At 44.5% G+C, this 26,445-nt stretch overlaps 1 protein-coding gene across 6 annotated transcripts in view; it reads right to left on the bottom strand.

Annotated features, from left to right (window-relative positions):
* The window catches only part of FGF13 (fibroblast growth factor 13), a 241,051-nt gene that overhangs the window by 24,209 nt on the left and 190,397 nt on the right, over window positions 1-26,445 (bottom strand). For all 6 annotated transcript variants that reach the window (XM_061446216.1, XM_061446213.1, XM_061446218.1 and 3 more), the window contains one exon: window positions 23,840-23,943. In XM_061446216.1, the coding sequence (XP_061302200.1) occupies window positions 23,840-23,943 (104 nt within the window). The remainder of the gene's footprint in view (window positions 1-23,839; window positions 23,944-26,445) is intronic.

Genomic DNA, 26,445 nt, shown 5'->3' with positions numbered 1-26,445 from the left:
GTAGAAACAGGCGTCTTTGCCCATAATATGCACAAAATTTCCCTTTATATCACTACCTTTCTACTGAACATGCAGTTGAGCTTGAGGAGAACCTAAGGAATCCCTTCTTCCTCCCTCTGCCTGACTCATTTCAGCCCTAGTAGTGCCAGGTTGATTTTAGTGACCCCCCCTAAATAACCTCTCACCCTTCCACCAGCCAGCTCCCACATGGGGATTGCTCCCAGTGCTGCTTCCTGGCTTGGTGCCACACCTGCACCTTCTGCAGGGTGTGGAATGAACCCTGAGACTCTGCTCCCAGCATTGCCACCCCAGGAGGAGCATGTGGTGGGGATGGGAAGCTGATTGCTTAAGGAAGAGGTTTCCTTTCACTGACAGCAAGGGATGCTGCTCTGGGGCACTGAGGACAGCACCAGCTAGCCAAGTATTTCAAGGGCTTTGAAGAGAAAACATTACTGCAGGTCAGAAGAACTGCACTGGAGGCAGAAGACCTTTTAAATCCAGTGTGGGAATGCTGCTGTGTGCAGCAATGGGTTCAAATCACTGCCATATTCAGACAGGCTTAGTGACCTTCACAGCTATGCCTGCAAGTTGCTGCACACTGTCGGGATGATGCTGTAAGTAAAAGCCAGCAGCAGTAGGAAATGGACTGCTAAGTGTCTCATTAAGTTCCATTAAAGGGGCTAACCACTCTCCTTGGATCGACTGTCAGATGGAAAACATCTGTTTTACTTAATGATTTCTACTGATGCTATTCAGATCCCAGGAAGTTTGAAATATTGCCCCTTCTGCATTTAGAGCACATTTCCCAATTAAGAATGGAGCAGATCTTTTTATAGTAAAGTGGGAGATTTGCAGTAACTCCTGTAACTCAATGGTAGGGAAGATCTCCAGGGCTTGATTAACTTCTTCATCGCAAAAATCAATCTCGGGAATTAAACCCCAAAATCTCAACTCATACAGTGGTTTCCAAATAAGCTCTGTCCTGGGTTTGCCTTCTCTTAGTCCAAGCACAGCTCATCACCAGAAGGCTGCAAGATGTGTCCTGGGGCTCAACGTACAGAAATGGAGCCAGTTCTGATTATCACCAGGGGAATAAAGGACAGCTTCATGGAATTACCTACAGAGACACTGACCTGGAAGAGCGAGTCTCATACGCACAGGCAAACACTTTCAGGGAGGCTGTAACTTAGTCCTTATCACTTCTTGACATAAAAAGTAAATGCTTTTACCAGCTAATGGTGCAGAAAAATGCATGACTTGTTACTGTAACCACAACAACGTGTTCAGGAGCAGTGAGACAGAAAATGAAATACCCAATAAGCATATGTTGTTTTTAATAAAGAATGATTTAGTGCTAAGTGGACCACACCGTTTCCAAGGTAGCTTTGCAATGGCATAATATGTGGGGGATCCAGCACCCTTGGGATGCCTCATCACCCATCATCCATCCATCCCCATCATCATCCATGTGTCCCATCCATCACCAACTGCAGCACCCCCTCAGGGTTCTCCCCCTGAGCATCCTATCCCATGCTGCAAAACAGGGCTGATACCCTCTTTTGTTGCCTTCCCTATGTGAACCCTTCAGCTCTCCCGATCCTATGAGGCCATACCAAATTCAGTGCCTGACGCACTTTCTGTTTATTCAGGACTAAGATAATTTGGTCAGAACTGAGATTTGGAAAGACAATTTTGTTCCGGCCTCACATTAACTGTTCATTTCTTACACTGTAAAATCAGCTGCCTGTTATCAATATGCAGAGCTCTGATACACCAAGACGTACCGCAGACTGACAGTAATTCATTGTGTGGAGCGGCTGGGATGAGACAGGAGGAGGAGCAGGCCCATCCAGGTGGCTTTCCGAGTACAAGCACAATGAATCAGCCATCAGGATTTTAAAATCCTTCCTGCAAAACTATGGACAAGGGAGGGAAGTTGGCCCTAAGCCCGGGAGGCAAAGAGCAGCGTGGCCATGAGACAGACCTTTCGTGGTGGTCATCCTAAGCAGGGTCTAAAAACACCTTGTTTACAAGCTGCAGCTGAAACAAACAACATCACCAGTCTTCCCACAGCAAACCCTTGGTACATCCTGCTCATGGCACCTTTCCTGTAACACCACATCTAAGCACAAAGAGGTTAAATCGGTGGGCAGCCATGGTCATCCCCAGGTAGTCTGGATATAAGGCTGCATTTCATTCTTCTGCCCCAAATAGGTGCGTAAGGTTACTCTTAGCTGCAAACCATAAGCCATGTTTAGCATCAAAATCAGTTCGCATGGCAAGTGAGACCTCAAATAGACCTGAGCAAACACCACCACTCCAGGAACCACCAAGTCATAAAGATGCTGCTTGTTCTGGTTCAGTACCAACCTCTTTACATTCTTCCCTCAACAGAAACGCAGTTTGTTCCTTCTTGGCTTCAAGAAATGTAAAGCTTGGGTAAAAGTTTGAATGGGAATGGGAATCCAGCTCCAGAGGGATCGTTACTCCTGAGCAAAGGGGCTGAATGAACAGCAGAACACAAACAGCAACAAACAGGAAGGAGAGGGAATTTGCAGAGAAAAAATGTGTTGCCTCGTTTAAATGAGCAAATCACCATTAGTAAATTACCACCTCCTTTAGCTAGCGCTGAGCTGATTTAACCTCCACCAATGCTAGCACTCCAATGCTGAGCACGCTGCTAATGTGACAGGAATGGATATAGGCCTGTAATGAATGCTGGCTTTCTCTGAGCTCTCACATCCAGCTGAGAAATGCTAATGCAATGTTTTTGCTTAACCCCAATGCTTGGACCCCACTTTTGAGAAGGCACAAAAGCAACTGCTGCTTTCTCAAAAGCGAGTCTCTGATAAGACATTGCAAGCTCCACACCATTTCCTGAAAGGGAGATAAGGACAGAGCTTGGACAACTCGCATCTTGGGCAACGATGACTCAGGAAATCTGTCTCTGGGTACAAAAAGCACAGATTCAGGTAAACTCATCAGTTGATATGGAAAAGTAATTCCAGCCCGGAGATGAAAAGTGTTTTGAGGTCTCATAAAAACAGACAAGACAAAAAGCACTTAAAAATTCATATTGAATCTAGCTAGATCTTTGTCTTCCTTGATTTAAGGGCTAGACTCCTACAGCTCAATAGGTCAGAACATAGGTCAGACAGTAGCACTTTGGGCTCTGAAAGTAGCATTACTTCTACAAGCTGCTGGGTCATCGTTTGTGTGGTCATGCCAAGGATGTCACCCATGCTGGCAGCAACCCAGACCCACAGAAGGGTTCGCCTTGCTGGTTAGTGGTGCTGCATACGTGGTGGCTAGGATGCGCTGGGGACAACCTATGGGTTCCACTGCTCCCATGTAAACAAGCCCTGGGGCTTGTCCACTTTTGCCTTGGTGGGACCAGAGGGTCTGGGTGTACAGAGCTCTGCAAACCAGGCTGCAGACTTGGAGACACAATGCCTGCCTTTACTGCAAGATTAGGCAAGAAGCAGCTGATCTTGGGTGGTCTGGGGTACCATGAGCAGCATCACTGCACCTGGCTCTGTGGTTAAAAATAATAGCAAGCTTCCTGAAGGTTTTAAGACTTTTTTATCACAAGTTACAAATGTGGAGACAAAAATCACTGAAAAAGTCTGAATTCTTGTTGATCGTGGACTAACCTTTCAGTTATAAATGGATCCTTACCATCAAGTGTGACTTGGTTCAAGGGGAAGGCTTGATTGCGTACCTAATTTAGGTTGAAGGAAACAGTCTCTGTGCTAACCCTCTATTCTCATATTTCACACCAGTTTGACAATCTCTCTGCTCATGCTGATACTTTTCTCCTTGGTGTCAAGCCCCATGTAAAAATTGCTGGAAAATTTCAACATGTACCTTCAAGTTGAAGCAAATCTGCAGAGTGTGCATTTCCCCACAAAGAAAACCACCCCCAAAATATCTGCCAGTGCTTCTACAGCAAAAGTGAGGCTGGAAACTTTAGGGAACACCTTCGTTTAGCTTAGTAGGAAAAGGAAATCAAGCAGGATGATACTGAAAATCATCTCTGAGTTCAGTGATAGCAGGTGGGATCTCAGCAGCGCCAGATGCTTCGTACCTCACCTATTCCCAGCCACCCAGTTGGTGGTTCTCTAGCATAAAGGGGCTATTAAAGAGTAATTCTTGTCTTTTGGAGGAGACTCACGTTTACAGGGGGTTGAACTGGGTGAGCTTTAAGGTCCCTTCCAACATAAACCACTCTGTGGTTCTGCAAATAAGCAATGAGTACCCATGTTCATGCTTCACCTTCTAGTACATATAGTACGTACTTCACCTTCTAGTACATACTTCACCTTCTAGTACATATAGTACGTGCTTCACCTTCTAGTACATATAATATGTACTTCACCTTCTAGTACATATAGTGCATACTTCACCTTTTAGTACATATAGTACGTGCTTCACCTTCTAGTACATATAGCACGTGCTTAACCTTCTAGTACATATAGCACGTGCTTCACCTTCTAGTACATATAGTACATGCTTCACCTTCTAGTACATACAGTACATACTTTACCTTCTAGTACACACAGTACATACTTCACCTTCTAGCATATATAGTATGTACTTCACCTTCTAGTACATATAGTGCATGCTTCACCTTCTAGTACATATAGCACACGCTTCACCTTCTAGTACATATAGTACGTACTTCACCTTCTAGTACATATAGTACATGCTTCACCTTCTAGTACATACACTTTCCGCACCACTGATTAATTCTCTCCCAACACTTCTCTTTCCCTAAGTAACTTTCTACATGCAAAAAAAGAGGCTTAAATTAATACTTTGCCCAGTCATACTTAGTTCAGAATAATTCAATTTCAGCTGTGATGGATGGCTGTCTGATCTGTAATCTACTCACCCTGGATCATATTGTATATTATTCTGTGTTCTTTCTTTCCCTGTTTCTGCTGCTTTATTAATTCCTTCTCTCTCCCCCCTCTCTCACACTGCCTTTCCTCTTTGGTAGTTCTCGGCTCAGTTTCCAGTCTAATTTTATCAGTGGATTTTTCCATGGCTCCTTTTTTTGGCCACTCGAAGAAAAGAACAACCCAAATAATACCCCAGCCCCAGTCAGACTTGCACACTTTGAAAGCTCACACACCTTTGCTGCCCATTTTAACTTGTCTTTGTTAAACAAGCCCTCCTCGTGACTAAAAATGACAGTGCTTAAATGATACAGCTCCTTTCTCCCAAAGATAATCACGTTCCTAAGCAGTTCATCCAAAGGCTTTGCAAAGGCAATTCCAGCACATCCTTCTACCTGGGAGAAAGGGACTGTTGCTTCCCAGAGGCAAACACACTCTGATGCTGATTTAAACAGAGCTCACAGAACTGGGTGCTCTGCTGTGAATGGCTAAGGATCATTAGGGCTTACACCACGCAGGCTTCCTAGCAATGCTAATTTTAAAGTACCCAAAATACAGATGATGTGAGTTGAATATGTATGCCTGCCACCCCCACTTCAATTACTTCAAGTAATTGGAAATGACTTTCTTTGTAATAAATGCCTATTCTGAGCAGAGTGTTTGGAAAAGAAAAGCCCTTCCAAGGCCGGGTGTCCTCTGAAGCAAGTGGGAGGAGAAACAGGTTTTCAAACCACTCCTTTTGTTCCCAAATGTGAAATGTGTTTTGGGATTTTTATAGTCACACACTTGCCGTTGGCTCCAGCAAGCTCTGGACCAGGCTTGTAGCGATTCTAGGAACAGGAGGGAGGGGGCGCCGGGAAGTAAATCTGTCCCCTCTGCTGGCAAAGAGAGGGATGTGATGGGTTCTGGGGAGAAAGAAATGTAGTAAGTAAAGTAGGGAGAAAAGTGGATGTGAAAAGAGGGGAAGTGACAGGAAGAAAGGGATGGAGTCGGCTGTAGTAAAAGTGAACAGGTTGTTTATAAGATAGATGCTATAAGAGGAGAGGAGTGAGCCACCGGATTTAGGGAAAATCACATACAGTCTCTGGTATCAACCTGGCAGAGGAAACAGCCTGTTCAGGAGGCCATAACTCACCCCTTGCTCCCCCTTGCAAGGAGAGGACCGCACCAGTGAAGGGGTTTGTGTATAACCAACACCCACAGCAGCTTTCTGCCCCGCTGCTGAGGATGCAGGGGGATGCAGGGCAGCGGGTACCCACAAATCCACCCCATGCCCATGCACACTGGTAAGCAAAAGGCAGTAGGAGCCCATAGGATCTGAAAACCTGCTTGGAGTCCACCAAAGCCGGTGTCCTGTCCTGTGGGGAGGAGGGGAGCCCAGCCCACCTTTAATGTCACTGGTACAGGAGTTTTACTTCTCTCCGCAGCGTGAACAAGCGCTTAGACAACTTCACACACTTGGTCTGTTCTTTTAACTGGCTTTAGGCTTTCTCCTGAGTTAATGAGAAACAATTTCTGCGCTACTCATCTCAAAAGGAACCCTTCTTCAAAGCCCTTTCCAGGTGCCATGTGCAAATAGTAGCAGATCCAGGTTCCCTCTTTAGATCTGGCTTCTGTGCATCTGAGGACTGCTTTTGGGAGCTGTTTCAAAGGCTGAAGTGTCAGCATCAGAAAGAAAAGAGGTGTGTGGGTGTGAAGTTACTAAATGCAAAACTGTCACTCTCCTTTCATTTACAACCCTGAATATGCATGCATGCAAAAATGTAGGGCTTATATTAAAGTTTTTACTCTTGGAGCAGAAAATATCAAGGAAAAGGAGACTAAAAAGATAAGATGAGGTTGTGCAGGTTGGAGTTCTCTCTCGACTAATCTTTTCTTTTTCATCAGCAGCGATTTCTGTTAATGAACCCTGCCCTGCCTTGAATTGGATTGTCTTTTACCATCTCTGGGAAGGGCACTGTCAGCAGGCAGACACTCTTGTATTGCTGACTGGTCAATGACACTAACGAACAGCAGATGGATTTCTTCATCTCTTACCTAGATAAAAGCTGTGCAGAGAATTATTGATGCCCAAACCAGAAGAGGTGCAGCTTTAAAAGCACCTGAGTGTAACAGTGGGGATTGTGGGGTGTGTGTGGGCTCACAGTAAAGGAGGCTGCCTGGGCTCTGCCTTGGGGTGGGAAAGGTACCCAAGCACTGGCACAGTGACAACTGGGAGAGCTGTGTTTAGTGATCTGCTGACCTCATGCACATAGCAGGAGTCCTGTGCTATAGGGATGAGGATACACACGTGTGTCTTGGCCACTCAGTGCCGCACCAGCCTTTCATAATGCAAAATCTTTGCGAATACACATCCTGCTCTTCAGGCAAATTCATTCCTTACCGCAGCTTGTGCTAGCCAAGAAGGGTGAAAATCTACCCCATCTGATGGGAAACCTCCTCAATTCTGCGCCTTGGCCGCCCCAGACTGTGTCTGACCATGAGCTCTGCTGCCTGCTTGTGGCTTGGACACATCACCAGACCGGGGAGATGCCTGCCCACCAGCTCAGCAGGACATTTGGTAATGCCCCCAGGACACCTCAGATGCCAGGCACCACCACCACATTGCCATGATGCTCTGTGATAGCTGGGGCTCACTGGGCTGCTAGAACACTTGCATCCTTAGATCTAAATGGCAAAGAGCAGCGGAGCTGCGATAAAGCATCAAGGGTGGAAGGTGGAATATGTCTTTAATACACAATCACGATGTTTAAATGGAGCCTACTACTTTGGTAGGTGCATTTACTCAAACTCCTGGCACTCTGCTGAGCTTCTGCACTTGGAGGAACTTTCCAAAGAGCGAGGTGTTGAGCCTACCAAAGCCAGTGCTAAGCAAACTGTGTTTGTGCACCTCGATGAATTAGATTAGTGCACATGGGTTAGGAAAGACACACTTGCTACAACCAACAGAGTAACGGTATCATCCAGATCCCCGAAAGACAAAATATACAGGGGATAAACGGTTCCATTTTTCTGCTCTGCACCATTGTGCATTATGAAAGGATTTCTCAGGTGAGATTTTCCAGTATAATGCAGTAAGTTACATGTGGGTGATGAAAATTAATGAGAATGTCTTTTCTTGCCCAAAGAACTACGGTACTTTGATTGATCTGCTGGGTTTAAAGGACAAGCTAAGCATCTAAAATACACACACACAAGTATGTGCTTTCCCAGTTCCCACCCTGGAAACAGAAATGCTGCAGGTTGATGCTGTACTATCAGCTCTCTGCTTGTAGGACCAGCGCTACAGCTAGCAAGATAAAGCACACAAATTGACACAGGAATGCTTTTATGATGAAAATCCTCTCCTGTCTTACAACAAATCTTTTCTTACGCATGGCATTTAGCCTTTTAAGTAATGGTCAATATTCCTAACATGTTCCTTTGATTATGGACCTTGTTTTTTTGCCACCTTTGCCCACTGCAAGCAACAATACAGATAAGTGGTGCTGTGGCACACCACACAGCCAAAGGAGTGAACAACTGCCAAATCTATCAGCTTGCTGGATGCAGATTGCTCCTTAAATACTATTGTACAATAGGTAACATAGCCAAGAACATCAGTTTACTGCACTGCTGGCCTCTGGACAAACTCAGTATTTCAATGAGGCTTCTCTGACTCTTCTTCCCATAAGAAACTGCCATGGGCATTGGTTATATCCTCAGTGGTACCCGATACATCAGAGATAACCAATGGCCTTAACAACTGGCATTTTCACAAGCAGTGAACAGAACCTCTTTTCCCAGGGGCTGGATTAAGCAGTTGGATTCTCTAGTGTCAAGGAAAACACTGTTAATGGTTCCCAACCTGAGCGCATTCCTGCTTCCCCAGCAGCTTCCTCTGGGTTTGATAAGAGTTGAGCTATGCTGCAATGTTCCTTTCCTTATGGCCATGAGCAAGCCAGCTCTCTCTTCCTTACCCTACTGCTTTATTTCATGACATATGTTATCAGTAGAGTCAGATATATCATCAGATGATCTTAAGGTCCTTTCCAACCCAAACCATTCTATGATTCTACGACCAAGCAGGCACTCAGACACAGTACACACTTAAGAAAACAGTGCAACATTGTCCTGATGTACTTCTCTCTGATAAATTTAGTCAAGAAATAAATGTAAATGAAATTCTCCCAAACACCTTGTTTGCTTCCCAACAGTCTGCTGCTATGCCACGGTACCTGTATTAACTTCCAAGGGAAAAGAAATAGGAAATAAAGAAAATAAAAGATGAAAAGAGGATGCAGAAGTTTTTTAACTGGCTGTTACCTGTGCCTAAATAAAGCCACAACTTTTGAGTCACCATGGTTTCTAAATCGTTTGCTTTCTATACCGACTATTAAACACATGCACTCTCCAAGGCCCTACAAAGGACACTTCACTGTAGTGCTGCACTAAGAAAATCACAATACATCATCTGTTTCTAACAGGATTCATTACAGCTGAACTATTATACTCTCCACATAGCATCTCTAAGATTTTTCTTCCGCAGCACTCCATAGGAAAAGTGCCTTATTTAACAGGAGAAAAGTGCACAAACAGGTGAATCTGAATTTATATCCCGCCAGATGTCCTTGAGGTCCCATCACCAACCCCAGTGATAAAACAAAAGCAATGATTGCTGAGATTTCAGCAAGATGTACTGCTTGCTGCCAGTCAAAACTTCCTGGATTTCCTACACAGAATTTGGAGGAGAGTCAGCTGAAGGAGTAGAGAAGCTTTGCTAACCAAACCAAGTAAGCACAATGTTCAAAAGACAAAGAAATGCCTATAGGTTTTCAGCTACTACCCATCTTTGCACTGGGGAGCACTGAATGTGAATCTCCAATCCTCCCCCCTAGTCCCTATATGCCTGATCTCAATCAGTCTTCTTGACTGTGCCAGATAGATGGGGCAGAGATTGGACTCAGATGCTACTCACAGAAAGAAATCAATGGGTAGAGGAAAGGAGCTGCTGAAGAAGGGCAAGCTTCATCTCCTTCCAAAAGCTTCCAAACACAGCCCTGCAAATGAAACTACCAGCATGAAAACCTGACCTTGCTGGAGTTAGCAATGGCTTTGACACTGAAGGGCCATAGCTTGGCCAAGCACCAGCCTTCTGCTCACTGTGGTCCCAGTGATTCATGTTCAGAGGTTTCAAAAGCAGGAGACATGAAAGCATTACTACTGCTCTTATCTTTTCCCCAGGACACAATGAAACCGAACAGGAAGAGTTCAGCTATTTTTTTGCCATTTCTTTCTCTCCTACAAGACCTGTGTGGACTTAAGTGCATGAGAACTGAGGTGGCCCAGGGACATTTGGGGCTTGCCTTGGCTCAGCACAGAGAAGATTGCCTAGCTGAAGTGTTTAGCTCTTAATTTTGATCTAAGATCTTTCTCCACCTCTGTTCTCAATAGTGCCTGAGCAGCTGAGAAATGAGGTTTTGAGCAAGCTGATTTCTGAGCTGGTTGCACATTCTGCATGATGTAAACCTGTATATAGGTATTTCATCAGTTTGGGGAAGGGGCTAAAGACACTGAAGTTTCCTCCATTGGAAGCCTCTGTGAGAAAAGGTCAGGACTCAGAGAGAACCCTTCCCCATTGCATGTGGCTATGCACTTTGATTATATCCCACCTCACCCTCCTCTGCAGCATGGCCTCTCTAGGAACAGGCATGAATTCGAGCAGCCTGGCTCACACCTATTCTTAGGCAGAATCATAGATTCCCAGACTGGTTTGGGTTACTTATTATCTACTGCTAATATCCCAATTAATAGAGCTTGATCGTAAGCCTAGCTTTCTCGTATCTCCTGAACAGACATGGTAGCTGCTCATATGTGATGGGATGGAAAAAGCTTTCAAGGAGGTACTGGTATTATCAGGGGACTGCTGGCCTGCATGCACATAACATTTCAAGCAGAATGCTCCACTTCTAACTAGCCATAGCAAAGCATTATTCACACCCAGTCTTTCAGAGATGATGCAATTAGCCTTAGGGGCATGATTACCTCCTCCTAAATCTTATACACCAATGTGAGCCACAGACTAATACCTCTGCACCAGTAGAAAGTGTTTAGGAAGTGTTGAATGAGTCAGTAAGAACAAATAAATCATGAGTGGAAATTAAATTCACGCTCTGGAGTTAAAACACAGCGCTAGCTTTGTGCTATTCCTTGTAACAGGTATATTCCTTAGCATTCTATTAAGAAACTAAATGGCTGTAGCATCAGGATGGTACTGATGCAAAATATGTTATTTCAAAAGACTTGTCCCAAGGAAATAAAATGTTATCAGGATTTCAGGACCTTGAGCATTAAACAAAATTTACTGTAGCTTTGTGAACCCCCATTTCAGGAAGGTGGAAGGAAAATATCTATTGCTGAAGTAATCAATATGAACTCACAAAACTCTACTTATGAGAGCTACTTGGGCTATTTACATATCCCCTGTATTTATTGCTGTCCTACCTCCAGCTTCAAGTGCTTTGATTTCAGTTTAAGAACTACACGACCTGCAAAACCTCACAGGACTCCTACCAACAGGGCTTTCAAACCACCAAAACAGCAGTCAAAGGACCAAGCTCTTCTCTTCATAATGCATGTGGCCCTGCTGCAGCTGACACAATGATGTGGAAGGTACAACCTGAACGGGTGCAAGGCACAGGGAACTCAGTTCTAAGTTACTCAACACTGGCTTTGAGGAGGAGTAGAGATGTTCGGATTTGTCCTTGCTGTAGCAGTCTCCAGAGAGATCAGCCTAATGACAACTGAATTTTACCATCATTGCTTGACTCAGTAAAAAGTACAGATTGAATAATTGCTATATCAGAAAGTAAAGACCGTAACTATCACAATTACCCATGTTAACTCCAATTGTTTCATAAGAGAAGCAACTGCTGTTTAGAAGATTGTCAGAGCCAGAGGGAAACAAAACAGCTCACCAACAGAAAGCCTGGTATTAAATGAGAGGGGAAAAAAGAAATCACTTGCCTTCTTTCACTGTCATCCCTGTGAGAATAAAACGAAGGGCTGCAAGTGCAGAGGGTTTGCTGTTGGGTAGCAAATGAAGCTTCATCAGACGAAGCTGATCAGGTGTCCCTGCCCATGGCAGGGGACTTGAAACTGGATGATCTTAAGGTCCTTTCCAACCCTAACTATTCTATGATTCTATGATTCCCAGCCAAGCCAGGGTGACTGGACTCATCAGTTAACAGCACGAAAGGAGCTTGGTTTCCTTAGCACAGCTATTCCCAAGCAACTTGCAGATCAAGACTCCCTTCTTAGCTGAAAATGTCAAGATCTTCAGGGATTCACCATGGGGAAATTACTGTAAGGCCTCTAAACACAGCACTGCTTGGGCTGTGTGATGGAGATGGTGCATAAACCCGTGCTTTTAGTGCTACCAGATCAATGCTGGTCCGGAAAACACATCATCAGTGCAATGGCTATTGGTTGATGAGCAGGGAATATGCTCTGCCTGCCACTGCTCTGGACCTAATTTCATGAAGAAAAGCATTATTTGTAATTGAGTTCTAAGAGCTACAAGGTATTTACAATGCGTTCTGGTATTGTTCCTACAAGTATAATTAAAGGAAATCTAAACTGTTAATGCAATGCTTGGAGAGTACAGGTGGTTTTTTGGCCTCTCACTGATTACAAATGTAAATGTAGGAAACAATTAACTAATGTGGTAGAAATCAACAGTTCGCATAAAGCTCTTCCAGGTCTTTTCTATCACAGCTGCAATAATTTCCCCAGGCAAAAGCCTAAGGAAGTCTGTGCTGAACTGCACCCATGGAGCAAGCTCCCACTGTCTAGAATCCCCATTAAATCTTTGTTTCACACAGATGCAGCTAAAGCATAAATTAAAGTCAAGATCTTCAAAAGCAGGGGAATGAAGCTGGCTCCTGTTTCATGATGCCCAACAGTGGTAACATAAACTCAGTCATCCCTGCTCACCCATGGCACCAGGCATGCAAGAAAGTATGCTGTACTGGTGAACCTTATCGTGATGCTCCTGGTGTGGTGACAGCACTGCATAAAGAGTGTTCCCACACACACACACCAGGAGAACCAGGGGTTTTCACATGGGTCCGCCAGAGAATTTGAAGTGTTAAAGGAAATTTGAGGCATTTGGAGAGAGGAATTATTTGTGCACAACGCAACACCCGCTTCTGCACTTACTGAATTATTCCATAGGAAGGCATTAGTCCGGCTCCAAATGAAGCCCTGGACATTCTGTTCCAGGGAAGGCTCCAAGCCAAGGAATCAAATCTTGCCCATGACACCAAGCAAACCCTCTGGGCACCCAGAACTGAAATCTGCTGCTCTCCCTATTCCTGATGACCGTTCCAGGCTTTGAGACATGTCTCCAGGCAAGCAGGGATTTATTTTAGTCATTAAGCTTCTCTGGCCTCCTAAATGCTCTGTTCATTTTTTAATCAGAGAGAAATTTCATATTGCAAATCGATGGCTGCCTTGTCCAGATCCTTAAAATCTTCCTCAGATAAATTAATTCATCCTCTGGCAGGCAGTCAATGGAACTGCTTGCTTGACTAAGGATTACTTACACAAGGAAAGGGCTTGCAATATCAAGCCCATTAAACTCTTAGTTCATCAGGTAAAGGGAACAGATCTGCACTTTGTATTGTGTCTATTCCACTTATTAGAATTTCTTTGGCTTTTTGCTCTGCTTCAGACCATTCGCTTATTTACTCTGAGCTTATTGTGCCTTCTGTCACTGTCAATACGGCTCAGCTGGCAGCAGATGACTCTCTAGATCTGAGCACACTGGTGTGAAATAACAAGAATGGTATGAGAATTGATGGGAACTTTTGCCTAAAACCTGAACTGAAACCTTCAGATTGATGAAACCCTGCTTCTGATTTGTGTGCAAGCTCCACAAGGTAGCCTCATGTGAGAAATACTTCATGTACACTTAAAATACTGGTCTTCCAGTTTAGTTGGAGGCTGTGAGTACTGCTAGGGTGAGGAACAGGGCACTCCTTTCAGTTTGCTACACCCATTTTGTTATAGCATGAGGTTCTGGAGCTGTCATTTGAGGAAACATGCCCTCACAAGTCTTTTGAGGTTTGCCCATTCCCAGTCAGCTCAAGTGTAAGGTCCCTCCAATACTTGGGTTCGCTAGGAACACTGCTACCTCATGATGGGATTTTCTAGCATCTGAAATACCCTGGGGATGAGGATGAAGGGTCTAAGTTGACTCCCTCATTAATCTGCCAAGCCGTCATAAGGGAAGGGGACAGCGCTTTATAAAGCAGCCAGCCTCTTGTGCTGTGCGTCTGAAACCGGTGCTCTGATTTTTAGATACCTCCTGAGGCTTTAAATAAACAGAGCTGCACTTCACCAATTACCATGCCTGTTTTGCTGAGCTCCCCAGTGGATTTCATTTTAGAAGAGCCATGCAGCTCAATATTCAGCGCTGTCTGGGTAAAATGACAACAATGAAAAACAATGTGATAGCACCTGTAGCATCCGCAGAACATGAAATATGAAAGGTCTTATCAGTTCAATTATTTAAACCATCCCATCTGCTGGTAAAAGCTCTTATATTGGAGTCCAAAGACTCCCTAATCTATTCTACATTTCGCATCCCTTTGCTAATCCTAATGAAAGCACTTCAGTATGGAAATGCAAGTTTCTTGATGCAATTTTGATTCAACAGACTTGTTTTGTTTCCTAGTCCCTGTTTAGATTTTCCATCCAAGAATTGTCAGGTCTAACTCCAAGAATCAGCTTCTCTATGGAAATGTTAGCTTCTGAAACCAAGGCTTCAGAGGTATAATCTAAATATGACAGCTTTTCTGTTTCCTTGATCCCAGCCTAGCTTCTGTACCACACACCACATTTATCCTGCTTTCTAGGACTCACACAGTTGTTTCTGCTTTCGGTACTGAAGAGTCGTGCCAAGAGGATGGTATTCAGGCTCTCTGTGACTGAAAGAACAGAGTTTCCTTTGGAAACCCCTTCCAGTTGTGCTGCACTTCCTAAAAGCAGCCATGAAACTCGGAATCTTGGGGGTAATGACCCCTTTTCCTTGCCCGCTGACTCCCCATTGGTTTTGCTTAGTGGGCTTTTCAGAAGATGCCTTTTGACTGGCAATGCTGCAAATGCCATGTGAACTTCTACAGGCCAGCTGGGTTCTCAGTGTTTGCACCTCATCGCTTGCAATAAAAGTCCTGTCAGGAAAAGGATGCTTTCAGTGGGTTTGCAAGGAGGTAAACGGCCAGGAAGCAGTAAACATTCCTCTTGAGGCTGCCAAGTAGGAACAGAGATGAATTTACTTCCTCTTAGCACTGTTGCAATCGCAGGGCTATCTGAGGATAAAAAGACACCAAAATGTGTATAATGAAGTCACTCCAAATACCCCCACATGACAGATCTGTTCTGTCAATCTAACGCTAGCCTGAATTGATGGAGAGTCATTTTGGGGAAGTGAACTGCCCTTTACTTACTTTTAGCACAGGAACTACCAAGTTTTGTTTGTCTTAGCACTGCTGCAACAGCCGAAGCTCCAGGTCCTGCCCTGCACAACAACCGCACACAACAGCAGGCATAGGAACATGCAGGAACAGGCACCCTTCCATCTCCCCATTCAGCTTTTCCTGCAGCTCATCCTCACCCCAGTCCCATACTCTCACCACAAATGCCTTTTTCCTGCATATCCTTAACCAGGGTTAACTGACACTTTTGGGATTCCTCATCAGAGTAGCAAGGGCCTCCTGAAAACTAACCCATAAGGAAAACATCAATAAGAAGCAGCAAGAGGACTGACCAGGGAGGTCACGTCTTTCTCAAGCCATTGCAGATGCCTAGGGGAGAGTATAAGGACAAGGGAATTTTATCCCAGCATTTTCCCAGCACACCTCCCCAGCCTCTGGCAAGCCATGATTTCAGGATGTGCCCCATCCCTGGCAATGCTCAAGGCCAGGTTGGACACAGGGGCTTGGAGCAACCTGCTCTAGTGGAAGGTGTCCCTGCCCATCACAGGGGGTTGGAGCTGGAGGAGCTTTAAGGTCCTTTCCAGCCCAGACTATATACTGTATGATTCTATCTGGAGTATAATGGTTATTGTGTGTTCTATCTATTCACAGAACCACAGACTGGTTTGGGAGCTCCCCAGCAGAACGATGTGCTGAGTGGAAAACGCTTTCTGCAGATTTAATAGATGTGCTGAATCCGTGTGTTTTGCTGTCATCCTGGGTTAGCTTCTCCTCGAGTTCCGAGTTTGTTTTCCAGTACCAACCCACTCCTGTTGGTCTGGGGAGTCCCTGGAGACGGTCTTTGCTTGTTCCAGCATCCTTGTTGAGATGCGCACGTTCACATGGGCCTTTTCAGCTGGCAGGGAGCGCCGTCCGGGTGAGCCATCTTGTCGGCAGGTTACAGTGTGAGTGTAACGAGGCAGAAGCGCTGCTGAGTCACTGTGACAAGAGCTGCTCATTAGCTCAACCTGCAGCACGAGAGGGAGGGAAAGCCCTTCTGGGCAGATGTAGGGGAGGCACGCAGCTTTCTAGAAGGGAAAGCGAGCGTAGGAAAGGAGCTGAGGTTTCATAATGGTATTTTCTATTCATTAAGCCACGTTCTAAAGACACCAGGGTAAGCTTGGAAAGTGATTTTGCTCCTGAGCTTGATATTTCATATGTATCAGGGGAAAAAAAAAAGCAGCAGCTCAAAAATCCACCTAAATACTAACGTGCATCCAGGCCCATGAATCACCCTGCAGGCACCTACACCCTGGGTCACAACGTGGAGCACCCACAGCAAATTTAGGAGAGGAAAGTGGCACATTCCTTATTGGCTCTGCTGAATCACAGCAACGTAATCCCATGTTTGGTGATCTGAATTACAATCGCCACTGAACACGCCGAGAACCTGGCAGTGCTCGCGTTCTCGCACTTCGCGGCTCACACCGTCTGCTCTACTTCTTATCTGCTTACAACTCCCTCTTGCCAAACACGCTTTGCAACGTGACGGTGAAGAGTTGTGAGTAGCTGGAAGTCGCTACTCCTTGTTTGATGGTGCAGGGCTGAAAAGTGATGCTGGAAGCAAGCGGTGTGTGATCGAAGCGCCAAAGCATCAAACGCTGGTCCAGCTCCAGGTTCTGCCAAGGCTCTTTTTTGGCATTATGATGGGTTTGGGTCACTGTGAGCCCAGTGAGCAGTGCAATGGAGCGAGAGTCTGGGCCTTATTTGTTGCATTGGCATTTCAGCCACGTTTCTGAGCTTCCTGAGACCAAAACTTCTGCTCTAAGCAATACCTGAAGTCTGAGCTTATAAAGACTTCCCATCTTTTCATACAAGGACTTCACCATTGATTATCAAATGACTAACAAGGAGAGTGGATGCACTTTAGTCTTTTATCTACTTCGCATGCATGTTATTTACCTCGCAGGACATCAAAACTGCTCTTACACAAACAGCATTTTCCCTGCTGATTTTTAACAGCTGTTGCACAGGCATCTAACTGCAGGTCTGTCAGGATCTGGGCAGCGCACTTCATGCTTAGGCTCTTCTTATGAAGCCTTACCTCAGAAGGTGCTGAGTATCCTCAGCTCCCACCACCTGCAGCGAGGGATGGATGCGCAGCAACACCTCTGTGGATTTCAGATGCCTGGGGGATGACTTGTAGAGAAAAGCAGCGTAATAGCTCCAAGGCTTTCAGCTTCCTGAATCTCCTAATAATCATCCCATGGGAGGGTGATGCCCTCCCTGCTTCTCTGCTGAAGACAGCAAGCAGTCTGCCTCCTGAAATCTGGAACCACACTGCTCTCAGCAGAGACAAACACCTGAAGGAAGCAGCATCCATCTCTCTGCCCCTCCACTCAGCACCAGCACGTATCATTAGGAAAGACCTGCACATACGTCATTAAGGAAGACCTGATGCAGGGTACTGCTTTACTTCTTCAGGGACCTGACTTTCAGGAGCATCTCACATCACAGAGCAGGGCCAGACAGGCACAGCAAGCTCAGCCCAGGCTGCTGGTCCCTTCTGCATAGTGCAGTTCACAACTAAACCCCAAAACCCATGGTCAGATTCCCCATAATAGGCTGAGCCTGTGAACACAACCCAAGGGAGTACCTGTCTGGGCAGGGAAATCAGGAGCTTGTGATGCTGCATGGAGACCTACCAAGCTTCTCCCATCCTGGACCCTGGCCAGCATCCTCAGGGATGCTGCAACACCACTGTAAGATGCTGTAAAATGCACAGTACAACTGTGTGCATCTGCTGAGGTTTGCTGCTGGCATAATTTAGAGCAGTGGCCATGGTTGAAGGTGTTAGAAAACATTTATCAGCTAAAGCGGGTATCATTTATCCTGCCATGCCTGGGAACATCCTTAGAGCATGCACCTTTCCTGCCTTCGCAGTGGGAGCAGGCAGGGCTGTCAGCACAGTGCCAGAGCTGCCTTCCTCACTGTGATGAGGATGTTGCACGTTTGCCCAGCACAGAGCAAGGTGTTGTGATGAAGAGAAAAATGTGCTGCAGCTGGACTGAAGACCCCATCACTGAAGAGGATAGACTACATTAAAGTATAGTCTGCATGGTAAAACATGATTTACACTGACATGCAAATTTAACTAGATGAAACTTCTGATTATTTTCCCTATCTCTTGGTTTGTTCTATCCCCCTGAGGTGGAAAAATGCTCTTTGCCAGCAATTCATTTTAAATGCCCCAGCCATTCCCATTAGCTACAGCAGGTCTCCACTGCACTGCTCAGTATTCAAATATGCACAAACTTCCCTTCTCTCCACGTCGCCAAACCCAAGTTTTGAATCACTCTGAGAATTTAATCACATCTCGGTTCTCTTGGCTATAATCAGCATGTATGCTTCATGCAATGTTTGCTTTCTGTGCAGGTATCAGACTTATATATGCCAATCTATTTTACATACAGAAGACAATGTTAACTGAATGCTCTCTTAGGGTAAATGATAGGTAAAAATCTGCACAGGGTATTATATCAAAGTGCTCCTTAAACCCATTCTAACTGTGGCAAAAATGAGCTATGCACAACAGCTCTATTAACTCAGAAATAAGGGACATCCTACAATAGCTAACAAAGCAAGCATAAACAGCTCTGCCATGTAACATACTTCCCAATACCCATCCTACAAAAGGATGAATGCCCTGAATTTCCAGGTTGAAAGGGGGCAGGAGGGGATGGACAGAGTCCCATCACATGTAGTCATGGCAAAGGACCACTCTTACACAAGGGCTTTCACTGGGAAAAGCTGTACACGTACTCATGGGTGACACTGTCGTGGTTTACACTATTAAATCAAATGCTTTAGCAGATCACAGGAACCCAGAATAAGACAAGAGGGAAAACCAACTCTCTTTACAAGCTGAGTTTCATGGCTCCCGAGACTGGCCAGAAGGATGCAATGAGCAGCACCAGTTAGTTTTCGTTTCTGAGAAGGCATGTAGGCTAAACAAGCACTGAATTACATGGGCTAAAATGTTCTATAGGAGAAATCTGCATTTCACTGACAATCATTACATGATTTTAAAGACTCTGACATGATGGTTCACCGCAAATACACAGACAGACATCCTCAGGCTGTCTTCTTCAGATCGCTGTATTTTGGTTACACTTCAGCCTATGTGAAATTCAAGCAATACGCCCAATTCACTTCACCCACATACATGTCTTTCCTTTAATGAACTGGTGCTCTGTGTCACTGTGAGCCTCCTCTGTCACATCACAATCACTTCAATGTGAAAGCAGTAGCTCTAGGACTGAATGCCTGACAAAGAGGTCCTTAAAATACTTTCCACTTTTGTTCAAGACAACTAAAGAACACAAGGAATTCATGAACCCTGCAAACCTCAAGCGTGGCGTAGATGGTGGTTCATAGAAAGGAAAATAAGCCAAACTAAAAGCCATCCCAAACTACCAAAGGGCATGATTCATTTTGCATTACGTAAGACAGCAGTGCCATAACACTGTTTAAGTCATCTTGCAGCAGCATGACACTGGTGCAAGAAGGGATGAATCAAATCCTGTGTTTTCATTTTAGGTGGATGCTCAAGCATCGAACAGCGGGAAGAGCTACAGCTTCCAATAGCTCCTGACAGGATCCCTCCAAATAAACCAGTGAGGGTGTGTTGGGCTTGGGAGGTGCAGCTGCACAAACTGCCATCCATTTTGGCAGGAAACTGGCTACATTCAAACACCAAACATTTCAAACGTGGTGTTATTCTGTGATATGAAGACATGTGAGAGGAGGCACACGCTGCTCAGTGCAGGGTGAGGCTGTGGGGAGGATCGAGGTCGCTTCCCTTCCCTGAATCCAGGCCTTCTAACATGCTTCTATAACAAATGCAGACAATTATGTATTTATTTTAACATCGTATCTCTGTTTTTTCTTAGCTGAGTTGATGCCTTATCCCCAAGGAGCTTTTATCATTACATTAAAGATCTTATTTTTGCTCTAACTGACAGATGCTGCAAACTATCTATAAACTCTGGCAGCCAAATACAGATATCTGTTCTCTGCAGATTTATTACACATCCCTGATCCCCTCATGGAGCAAATTCATCTCATCCTGGATTGGAAGCAAACCACACTGGAGGCTAATTTTGAGGTCAGATGCCTGAGTTCCTATTGTGGCAGACTGCGAGGAAGGAAGAGGCAAGGCCAAAGCTAGAGCTCAACAGGTGAGTAAACTGGCTCTGCAGATATGATCCTTCACTATGAGGGTGCTGAGGCGCTGGCACAGGGTGCCCAGAGAATCTGTGGCTGCCCCATCCCTGGCAGCGTTCAAGGGCAGGTTGGACACAGGGGCTTGGAGCAAGCTGCTCTAGTGGAAGGTGTCCCTGCCCGTGGCAGGGGTTGGAGCTGGAGGAGCTTTGAGGTCCCTTCCAACACAGACCAGTCTGGGGTTCTATGATATTCTCTGCAACAACTCTGAAGGACTGTGGTCAGGATGTATTTTCTAGGTGTGAAGGACACTCAGAATCCACTAATTCCATTTTGTTGCTGCGCAGCCTAAACCTAAAAAATACACCATAAGTGGCAAAACACAGGAATTCACAACAGTCGCTAAAATGAAATGGAACTGTGATTTCATCTTGCAGTTCAGTGCAAGATCCATGGAAATGGGACACCTGGTGTGTTACCCCTAATGTGCTTTCCTATGTGAGTGTGGGAAAGCACTTAGCTGAGCCTCCATTTATCCTCCAATAAGCCAGATGTCTTATTTACCTATTTACCAGTGGGGTAATTGCCATGGACTTTAATGGCCTCCTTATCAGGTGCGGTGTTTTCAGGCTAAAAGGCTCTATCAGGTGCAAGGCACAGACAGTAGCACGGGGTGAGGAGCAGGGCTGGCATATCAGTAGGGTGTTTCTCAAACCATTTACCAAATGAATCCATAACCTTTGGCAATGCAATCTGAAGGAAGTGGCTCTGCACAGACACAAGCATGACTGAAGCGCTGGAGTGACAATAAAACCCAAAGCAAGTGATCATGACATGGACCACAATGTTCTCTCTCCCTATTACATTGCATCATCAATGCTAATTTAATTTCTGTCTGGAAATGGTATAACTATCTGTTATAGTTATCTACACTCTAAGTACATTTCTATTTTTCCCTATATCCTCGTGTCAGGAATTTGTCAGCATTTTGTGGCACTTTTGCTCCTGATTAATCCCATGTTACCATCTGTCTGCTCCTGACAAATCCCATTTGGGAACACATCCTGCAAGGGCTTGGAAACCCTCAGGATGTGTAGATGGATGTCATTTCCTTGAGCTGATCTGCTCCCCAGACTCCCTGATGGCATCCCTTGAGCAGGTGAGTGTTCAGATGGCATAAATCAGCTGAGCTCTCTTGGGACTCATTTACATCAACCAAGAATCCAGCCCAAAATATAGAGCTATTTCCTACACATCAGACTGACAGGCTGTATCCCTTGCTGAAAGGATCATTATCAGCAAAAGAAGTGCTGGAAACACTTGAAAAATGGTGCTGGAACTGCAATTCTGGCAACCTTTTTTGTATAGCAAGTGAAGGAGGGGAAGACGAGATGCTCTTCACCAGCCTTTGTCCATGCCCTGCGCACACTGACAGAGACATAAGCAAGGTTTTGCCTGCCAAGCCTGTTTCTTACAATTATTTTAAAGGACAAAATAACCAAACCAGAAGACTCCAGATGATAAACCAAAGATTATTGACAACTTGTGTGGAAACTGCCTTTGGCAAAGTAGATCAGCATTAAATGCACACCCGTCTTTCTGAAGGGTATTTAGAAATAGAAATCTTGGACGCAGCAACATGGCAAAAGTCTGTCTAGGGTTGTGCCATGCCCAACAGAGCCAAGAAGAATGAAAGAATAATAGTAAGAAAATACAGCTGCTTAATGAAGGAACAAAAATGGCCACTGTTACTAAGGGAAAACAGAAGGATGCTACCAGTTTATTTTGCCATGGTATAAACTATTAAATCCACAGGTACTGAAGGATTCAAGGAGGGCACACTGCATTGTAACAGATGAGACCATGTGAAGAACTATCCCTAATCCATGCAGACACCAAAAATTACAACCAAAGTGAATCTCTGAGCAATTCCTAAGATGACTAAACACTCATAAAGCAAAACAAGATCTAATCTAAAGAAGAGTTATATTCTGCCTCTCCTCCTCACATTGAAGGATAGTAGAAATGATACTTCATGGCAGGGGGGTTGGAACTTGATGATCTTAAGGTCCTTTCCAACCCTAACTACTCTATGATTCTGATTCTCTCTGTGGTCCCTTTGACTTCAGGATCAGGAACGCAGCTGAGGATGCTAATGGAAACGAGACCGCAAGGTGCAAAGGGACATTCGCAGTGCAAATGTAAATGACACTGTGCAGCCATAGGACCATGACTACATGGGATTAAGGGGAGCTGGCATGATCCGGCTGTGTGGCTACAGCCCTGCAAACAGATCTGTGGATTAACCGCCCTAAGTAAATAGCCAGAGTAAAAAGAAAAGCAGAGTTTGATGCTGTTCACGGAAATCCTGTCCTGCAGCACACCCAGCTCTGATTTGCTTTTGCTCTGGCAGTTATAAGAGGAAAAATATGCAAAGCTTCCCCTTGGATTGCAAAACAAATGAGAGATTTCAATAAGTTTACTTAATTGCTATCAGTATTAAAGGCACCTTAAGGGAATCAGTCATAGAAGAGCATAATTTGTAGTAGATAATAAATTACATTTTCCTTTATTTACCACCCTGGGAAAAATCTGTTCAAGAGTTTATAATTAAAACTCCTGAACGCTGTTCAACTAAAGGTTTTTAATTGGAAAATAGTCTATTTTTTAAAACATCCTTTTCCTTTTTCCCTTAAAAATACTGTTTGTTCTCTTGAGAAAAGCCACCGAAAATTATTCACTGCTATTCTTCATCAGAACTGCTAATCAAACCTTTCTTTACTCATCGAACCACTTGAAGCCGTAAGATTTTCACATCTAATTCCATTTCTGAGTCAAACAACAAAAAAATTACTTTAATCCCTTATATTAACCGTAATAAAGATTATATTGGAAGGTATGGAAGCATTCAGGCATGTCGGGGATTCATCAAGTTGTCCCTTTCCCTCTGTACCCTGCACTGATTAGCTCCATTGGTCGCAGTGACCATGAGAAAGCATCTTTTCTGCCTGGGTTTTTTGTTGTGGGGCTTCTTATTCATTCCCCACTTTGGGATCATTAGTTTACATCAAATGGGTGAAGTCTGATTTTGTGCATCCGTATGGATTCATAGAAAACAAGACTATCACCAGTATACTGAATTTGCAGTTAAATCTTATGTCTATAGGTTATAAGCAGATTCCTTGGAACAGAAAATGAGGAACTTACAAGCTTTTACCATAGTTTCCAGTGAGAAGAAAATGAAGTGTGTTTACTTACTGATGTATATAGGTATCCTTCACTGTTCATTGCCAGATACAATTTTGTTTGAACCCCCTGAATCGCCACCACTCGTAAACCCACAGGTATGAGGTTAAACAAAGCTAGGAGAGAAAGGAGACAGAGAGCAAAATTAATCCTTTAGAGGATGCAGAGCAAATAGAGAATTAGACCATAGTTACCAGAACCAGATAAAAAATGCCCATTAAAGTGTATATTAATTTTAGTGGGTGCTGTGGAATATTGCTATTACTGTGTTCTTCTGCAGCAATTTCCACCAATAGCTCCAAAATTACCTACAGAAGTTATCAATGTATCTCCCCCTTTCTGATGGTGAACTGGAGGCACTGAGAGCTAAAAGGACTCACCTGCCTCATAGGTGGAATCCAGGGTCTGCTGAACTAAACACACTTAATTTGGGATTTTGTGGTTTTCTTTTCAAGTCAGTGCAAAAATAATTTAATTCAAACACAAAGTTTTCTCAAGATGATCAAAACTTTTTTTTTTTTTTTTTTTGCAAATTCAGATCAAATTCAGTACACGTTTTTTGACCAAAAGGAGCAAAATGAAATGCAGGAAAGTTAAAAACCTTCATTAACATCTCAAAAAGTTTCCACTCAGAGCTCATCGGGTTTTTTTTTCTCTTTTTGAGACAAGAATGGGTGTGAAAAAGCAGAGTTCAATAACTTCCAAATGAAATGAAATGACAGCATATCCTTTAGCTCAAGCCCTAAATCTACGCTTTCAATTTGAGCTGCTCCGAATGTTCTCCTCGCGTTTCTGCTTGTACACATGCTAATAGTGGCAGTATTTATAAGCAGAGATATGTCTCTTCAAAACTGAAGATTCCGGTTTGTGAAGAGGCAAATTAAATAAGAAATAAGGAAAGAAAAGCAAAGCTCTGCCATAGCTTAGATTCATGGATACATCAAAATTGAACACAAGTAATACGAGTGGAATCCAGCACTCTGTGTTCAACAGTAAAGGCTAAAAATAAAGGGAGTTAAGAAAATGTTCAAGAACTGTTCTCATAACCCAAAGCATCTCCTTCCAGTCTGTTGTAGAAATGCAGAGATGGGATGAGGTAATGCCAAGCTGGCTCTTATTTCCGATGGCTTATTACTTGGCTAGAAAACTCTGGTCTGCTTCAGGCTGAGATGTAGTATTTATGGTCACTCTCTGAGGCCAACTTAAAACTGAATTATGGAATTGGAATATTTGTATTAATTTCAAAACAATAAGCTAAGAATGATGAGCCATTATAAATTCCTTTCCCAGCCTGACAACCCCCAAATGGTCACACTTTTCAATGTAAAGTTGCAGCTCAGCAGCGTTTAATATAGAAACTAAATTCTGGGTGTGGGGTTGTCGAGAGTGTGTTAAAAAAGGTGAGAGCAAATGTATACATGCCCTACATTGATAAAGGCATGGTCAGAAGTTAACACTGGGCATTGGGGATGAAGAACTAAGTGCTGGTGAAAAGAGCCCATGTTCCAGCTCTGGAACCTGAGCATCTCAGCCCGAGGCTGAGTGAAGAAGGGGTGCCATAGATGCCATAGGCTTAGGGCTGGACTGCTGTGATTTACAGGTACTCTGCTCTGAGGCTAGGAGGGCCTTTGAGCATTGAATTTCCTACAATGGTGGCATATAGCAGGGCAGGTGGAAATATCCAGCTAATAAATAATGTGGGAGATCATAAAATCATACCTCTGTTGGGTTTGTTCCCCCTCTCGTACACGAGTGCACATGCAGACACAGACACACATGCGGCCCCTCCTCACACTCCCCTCAAGCAACACAAATGGCTTTCTCTTCACTAGAAACAATTGCATCCTTTAGTTTTGTGCACTCTTTGGCAAACAAAACTTAGATTTTCAGTGAGTGGAATGCTGACGGAAATGGATTTCTCATCCATTCGTTTAAGTGCAAGAATTTATTTGGGGGAGAAGCTATTCCCTGCCTGACTCAGTAAATATTCCCCTGGAGAGTCCTTTTTTTGCAGTGCAACCCCCAAAAGCAGCACTGGATCCCTGTGTAGGCAAGAGAGCCCAATTTAAAGCTCAGTATCCAGGCAGAACCTGGAGGTCTCTTTTAAAAGGTGCTTTCTTAATGGCGTGCGTACGAGTTGGGTATTTTCAGCACAAGGGTAGAAGTACAGGCTCCACTTTAAACAGTGCTACAACCACCTGAGGACAGGGCAAAGCCTAGGACAGCAGAGAAGATGCAGCTCACAAGGCACAGAGATTGGTTTTAGTGAGCGATCCCTATGCTCTGCTTGACAAAGCGAGCAGAGATACGGGGCTGAGCAAGCTCCGCCGGGGAGGGCTGGGGCACCCACTGCAATGGGTGCTCAGCTGCTTCCCTGGGCTGCTGAACAGGTTTTCCTGCCATAAACCTACACGCTCTATTTTGAGGTAAAACCGAGGGTTGGGCGCACTCTGCTTTAGACATCGGTGGGATTAGCAGCTGCCGTGGCACAGATTATGGGAAGTTACAGAAGGGCTGTGGGGGAGTAATGCTGGCTCTGCTGCTGTGAAGGGGAGAGGGACCGGCTGGTGGGGGGGTGCACAGTCTGTCTGTCCTACGCACAGCCAGACACACAGCCA

The sequence above is a fragment of the Pezoporus flaviventris genome, unplaced genomic scaffold (genome assembly GCF_033815535.1).
Source record: "Pezoporus flaviventris isolate CSIRO_AGI_PZ_B2104156 unplaced genomic scaffold, CSIRO_AGI_Pfla_v1 ptg000005l, whole genome shotgun sequence".
NCBI classification, from domain to species: domain Eukaryota; kingdom Metazoa; phylum Chordata; class Aves; order Psittaciformes; family Psittacidae; genus Pezoporus; species Pezoporus flaviventris.
Note: the sequence above shows the minus strand (reverse complement) of the source record. Positions and strands in the feature narration are given on the sequence as shown.